This window comes from Pterocles gutturalis, unplaced genomic scaffold (genome assembly GCF_000699245.1).
Source record: "Pterocles gutturalis isolate BGI_N339 unplaced genomic scaffold, ASM69924v1 scaffold23572, whole genome shotgun sequence".
In the NCBI taxonomy this organism is placed as follows: Eukaryota; Metazoa; Chordata; class Aves; order Pterocliformes; family Pteroclidae; genus Pterocles; species Pterocles gutturalis.
Genome location: NW_010113431.1, coordinates 7756 through 12618, shown reverse-complemented (window position 1 = coordinate 12618; position 4863 = coordinate 7756). Strand labels below are relative to the sequence as shown.

Below are 4863 nucleotides of genomic sequence, written 5' to 3'. Positions count from 1 at the left end.
GAGCGTGTGCCGGGAGGTGGCGAAGATTTGGCACCGACATTGCCGCATCGGCTCCCTGAGCCCTTGGAGGGGCAGTTCCCAAATACCGGCACCTCGCTTTGGCACCCGGAATATTTGGGAGCGAGGTTTTAAGGTGATGCAGGAGGAAACACAGTCTCATGGTTAATGCCCATGGAGGGGCTTTGTCGTGGCTTTGCTCTGGGACTTGGGGCAAACTGCTGACTGTCCCAGCCCTTTCAATCTCCTTTTGGATGAGAAATAAAATCCTGTATGGATATATAGGAGATCTGGGAGCAGAGCTGCTTGGCCAGGTCACTTGTGTTCATCAGAACATTGCACCGTGGAAAAAAGACATTTATCAGACAGAGCAGGCTGCAGAGCATCCCCCGGTGATGCTGGTACGCTGCGAAATCCTGTGTATTCCTCAGGCAGGGTGAGATGAGAGGGAAGCCGGTAGAGTGGCCGCGGAGAGCCACCGCGGCTGCTTTGATCCCACTCCGGAGGGAAGGCGGTGACAGCATCCAAGTCCCTCTGCACTGCGGGATGGGCAGCACTGGTGTGTGCCTCTTATCCATTTCGCACCCTCTCCCTCTCTCCCTGCTCTATTTTTTTTTATGACTCCTAACTAGCTGTTAATTTTCTACTTGGGGATGGCCGGATTTCAGAGGAGGACAAAGCGAGCTGAGCGTGTACGGTTATTCATAAAACCGCTCGTAAATCTTGGGCGTCCTTTGAAGCGGGACATGGTTTGGAGTAACCCTTCCCGGTATCGGCAGAGGTGGAGAGGAGCGGTGAGCTCCCCTTCCCTCCCGTGGGAAACTTTTATCCTCCTAGAAAACGTGCAAGACATCGCTGCGTAAATCAGATGGAAAAAAAATAAAATGATGCTTTGTGACAGCAGCCCTGTGCAAGGAAGGGACAGTCTGGGTGCGAGCACCTGGTGGGTTAGGGTTAATCCTCCCTCTTGCACAAACTCCTTGGACTTGGACTCTCCGTGGTTATGCTCCAACCCAGACACCCAACAAACACCCGCAGCCCCTGGCTGGCCGGGTGACACTGGGTGACACAGGTGACAGGTTTGTTGGTGGTGCGAAAGCACGTGGCTTTTTTAGTGCACCCAGAGATGCAGGGCTGTACCGAGCCTCTTGCTTCCTCTCCATCCCAAACTCCAGGTGCCGCCACCCTTCGGCCTCGCCGGTCTGTGTGTCCTCGCTTCCCACACTCCTCGGAGAGGGCGTTGCAGTGGAGGAGGTGTTGGGAGGTGGGCAGGGAAAAAAATTCCTTTTCTAACAAAGCAGGGCAGGCGGATGCTCCCGTTTTCTTGCCAGACCGACCCTGGGAGTACTGGGTGTGAGCTGTGAGCTTGGAGAAACCTCTCCCAAAAGCACAAGAGCTCCCGAAAGGGCAGCGTCGGGGTGCAGGCTGAGAAGGGGCGCTGGCTTTCACTGCCGGGGAGCTTTCCTCCCTGCCGGGCTGCGGGCAGGGAAGCTGCAGGACCGTGCTGGGCACAGACCCAAGTCTAGAGGTCAGGGTTGAAGAGCACTGACAGCGGGTTTCGGCGTGACGGGTGGGAATAGCTCTGCGATGGCCTCAGGACTGTGCGCCGGTGACAGCTTGAGACGGCAACGTGGGCTCCAAGGGCTGTCCTGACCGTGTCTGCAGGCTTTCCTTTGGGTTGACTTATCCTTTTTTTTTTTCCAGAAGGTTTTATAAATGACCATAAGGAGCAGCAGGGTGGGGGGAGCTCAGGCACGTCTCTGTCCCTATGTCCCCAAGATGACACCTAGGGCTGACCCTTTGAGCAAGCACGTGGAGCAAACACGCTGGAGCAGCGGAGAGCTGCTTTCTCGGCTCCCAGGGTGGCACTGGGGGGAAAATGATGGTTGAACGTCATGGTCACACACCAGAGATAACACCCTCGTGTCTTTCTCCTCTGCAGCGTGTCCGAGATGGCGAGCGTGCTGTCCAGGCGCCTGGGGAAGCGCTCCCTGCTAGGCACCCGCGTCTCTGCCCCCGGCGCCTTGGCCGACGGGGAGCTGGTGGCCACCCAGATCCCCGGCTTGCAGACCGACCTCAGCCGGACGTCTGCCTACGCGGTGCCACAAGAGGATGGATCCTGTGTGCCGTTGGCGGAGGAGAGCAGCCAGGCATCCACGTTCCCCAGCCCCGACCGGCGGCAGCTCCACACGGGGCAGCAGGTACGTAAGGAGGTTCCTGGGGTCCTTGACTGCTGGGATGTGCTTCAATGGGTGGCTTGGGGTGAGAGAGAAAGTTCCTGAGGCTCTCCTAATATAAGGTGCAGTGAAAATCAGTAATTAGCAAGAGCTGTTAATGGGTGTTGGCGTTAGTGCTCTTGGCACTGGCCATGCCCAGTGGGTTTGACCACACCAGCTCAAGCGGAGATCTGTCTCCTCCAGGAGATATCTCCAATCCTGGCCAAAAGTGAGTGTCCAGAGAAGACAGTAAGAAGACCCGATGCTGCCCTCCAGTGTTCTGTGATTTTTTGAGGCAAAGGGAGATGGTTTCTGTACATTTTGTGACCCTCAGTGGACTTCTCTTCCATTAACTTTTCCTGTCTCCCCATAACCCCGTGATAACATCTGAAGGCAAGTGGCAAGGAGCCCCCGGCTTAGTGACAGTGATGATGATCCTTGAGGCTCAGGCTTCAGAACTCAGTCTGCAGCAGCTTTTTGCTGCAGGGTTGAGGGTCAATGCTGTGGTAGAGAAGCTCTTAGGGAAGAGTGAGGTGTGATGGCTTATCCAAAAAAGACATCCAGTCATGGCGGACCCTGACATTTCTTGTGCCCTGGGCTGCTGGTGCTTCGGAGGGCTGTGCCTTGGCCGGGATGTGCCTGGAGCAGGGAGCAGCGCTCGGTCTCCATCCCACCGGCACAGTTCCCATGAATGCCTGGCCAAGCAGCGCTGTCCAAGGGGAGCCGGGAGCTGCTGACGTAGAGCCTGTTTCTTGGCTGCTACCTGCAGGACAGTAAAACCTTTTCTGGGCAGAGCTTGTGAAATGGAGTGTAAATAAGGCCCCTGTTCGGTTTTCTGGCTCCTCCTGCCCCGCGTTTATTGACCACGGGACAGTGAGTGTTGTTTTCTCCTATGTGCTGTGGAGGATTTTGCTTGCTCACTTTGCTGCTGGGAATGGCATAAAAATAGTGATGGGGTGCCTTCACCTCCCAGCGATAGCTGGAATCTGTGGTGGTGGCTCTGCAAAGCCGAAGATGTTAGCTCCTCATGTCATGCATGGCTCAGGGGATGGCCCGTGTGGCTCACAGGGAAGCCTTGCTCCTTGCTTTCAGCAAGCGGGGTCAGGATCTTCTGTGTCCTGATCCTTATGCTGATCCCCTTGACCCTGGTTCCGCTGTAGGTGGCTTTTTCCACACTGGTGTTGCTGCCGGAGGTCCCACCTGAGATGGTCTCGGAGACTCCTCCCCAGTCAGGGAATGGGGGTGTGTGTGTCCATCCTGAATCGGCTTCTTGATACGACACCCTTGGCACTTCCATAGAGAGATGTTCCTGTTCCTATAAATAGCTGGGGACACATGTAGAGTCTTTTGACACAGATACATTTCCATGAACAGAAATAGGCTCACGGGTGGCAGTGGTGGAAAGCTGCACATCAGGAGGAGTTTGGGACACTATGAAGGAGGAGGTGAGGTTTGTACGTCTCCTTCCTCTGCCTGGAGGAGCCGAGATGTGAATTCAGGATCACTTTGCCCAGGAAACCTCTGTTCTCCTGTCTCCCTCTGGCTTTTAATCCCTTTAACCACGTGCTTTGCCAGGGTGTGTAATAACCATGGGAGTCCTTGCAGCAGGATGGCGTGAGAACAAAGCCGAAGCAGACAAATTCATTGAAGAAAAGCCCACCCAAAGTCACAACACTCAGAGAGGTGGCTGATACCCGCTCAGGAAATTCCTCAGTTTGAGATTGCTGGAGATGGGGAGCCTGTGCCTGGGAAGAGCAGATCTCTTGGTGGTGGGGTTGGGATGAACCCTGGCCACCTCTTTGCTTTGCTGTGACAGCAGTTTGAAGTCCAAGCCCTTCAGGACAGGCTCTGCCTTTGTCCTGAAGCCCTCTGTGGCCCCCTCAATGTGGGAGGAGGACGAGGGAGGATCCTATGAGAGGCGAAGGCTTGCTTGTGCTGGGCAGGACACCCCCCAGGAGCAGCAGGATGGCAGGTGACACTGACAAACCGCTGCTTGTGTCATTTTCAGGTCCTCGTCACCTACAACGGGCGGGAGTGTGCCGGTCTCATGGAGCAGCACAACCCGCTGAGCGACAAGGCGAAGGTGCTGCTGCCGGAGCAGGGCTTGCAGGCGTGCTGGGGGGCACAGGATGTGCGGCCGGCAGCGCTCCAGCCCCTCACCCTGCCTGCAGCCGCCGGTCCCAGCTCTGCCGAGGTGCTGCAGAGATCCGTGTCCAGCAATATCGATGTACCCAAGAGGTTTGTGCCCTTGGCTGGTGGTGTCTCAGGTGGGAGAGGGGCTCTTGGTGGCTGCAGCAGCGCTCGTGTTTGGCTTACACCAACAGAGGGAGCGCTGATGCTGGGGATTTATCTGCCTTCCCAGTGCAAGATTGTCTGGAGGATGGTTAAATTTAGGATTAAGGGGATTTTTAGGTTTTTTCCCTCCAAATGGGGAGAGAACATCCTTCCTGGTGACTTAAAAATGAATCAAAGTTTATGGAGGGAAGCAGTCAGGGGGAACCTGCCCTTTGGGTGCCTGGTAACTCCCTGGGTCATGCTCAGCCTGCTTCTCTGCTTTTTTCTCTGCATGTTTCACACCTCTCCTCTCACGGTGCAGGAAGGCTGATGCTGCGGTGGAGATGGATGAGATGGTGGGAGCCCTGGTGCTGCC

The 4863-nt window shown here is 55.9% G+C and overlaps 1 protein-coding gene across 1 annotated transcript in view; it reads left to right on the top strand.

Annotated features, from left to right (window-relative positions):
- The first annotated feature begins 1949 nt into the window (after window positions 1-1949).
- ZNF395 (zinc finger protein 395) overlaps window positions 1950-4863 on the top strand; it is a 6957-nt gene continuing 4043 nt past the window's right edge. The window contains exons 1-4 of the mRNA XM_010074504.1: window positions 1950-2198; window positions 4222-4348; window positions 4403-4451; window positions 4810-4855. Coding sequence (XP_010072806.1) covers window positions 1950-2198; window positions 4222-4348; window positions 4403-4451; window positions 4810-4855 — 471 coding nt within the window. The remainder of the gene's footprint in view (window positions 2199-4221; window positions 4349-4402; window positions 4452-4809; window positions 4856-4863) is intronic.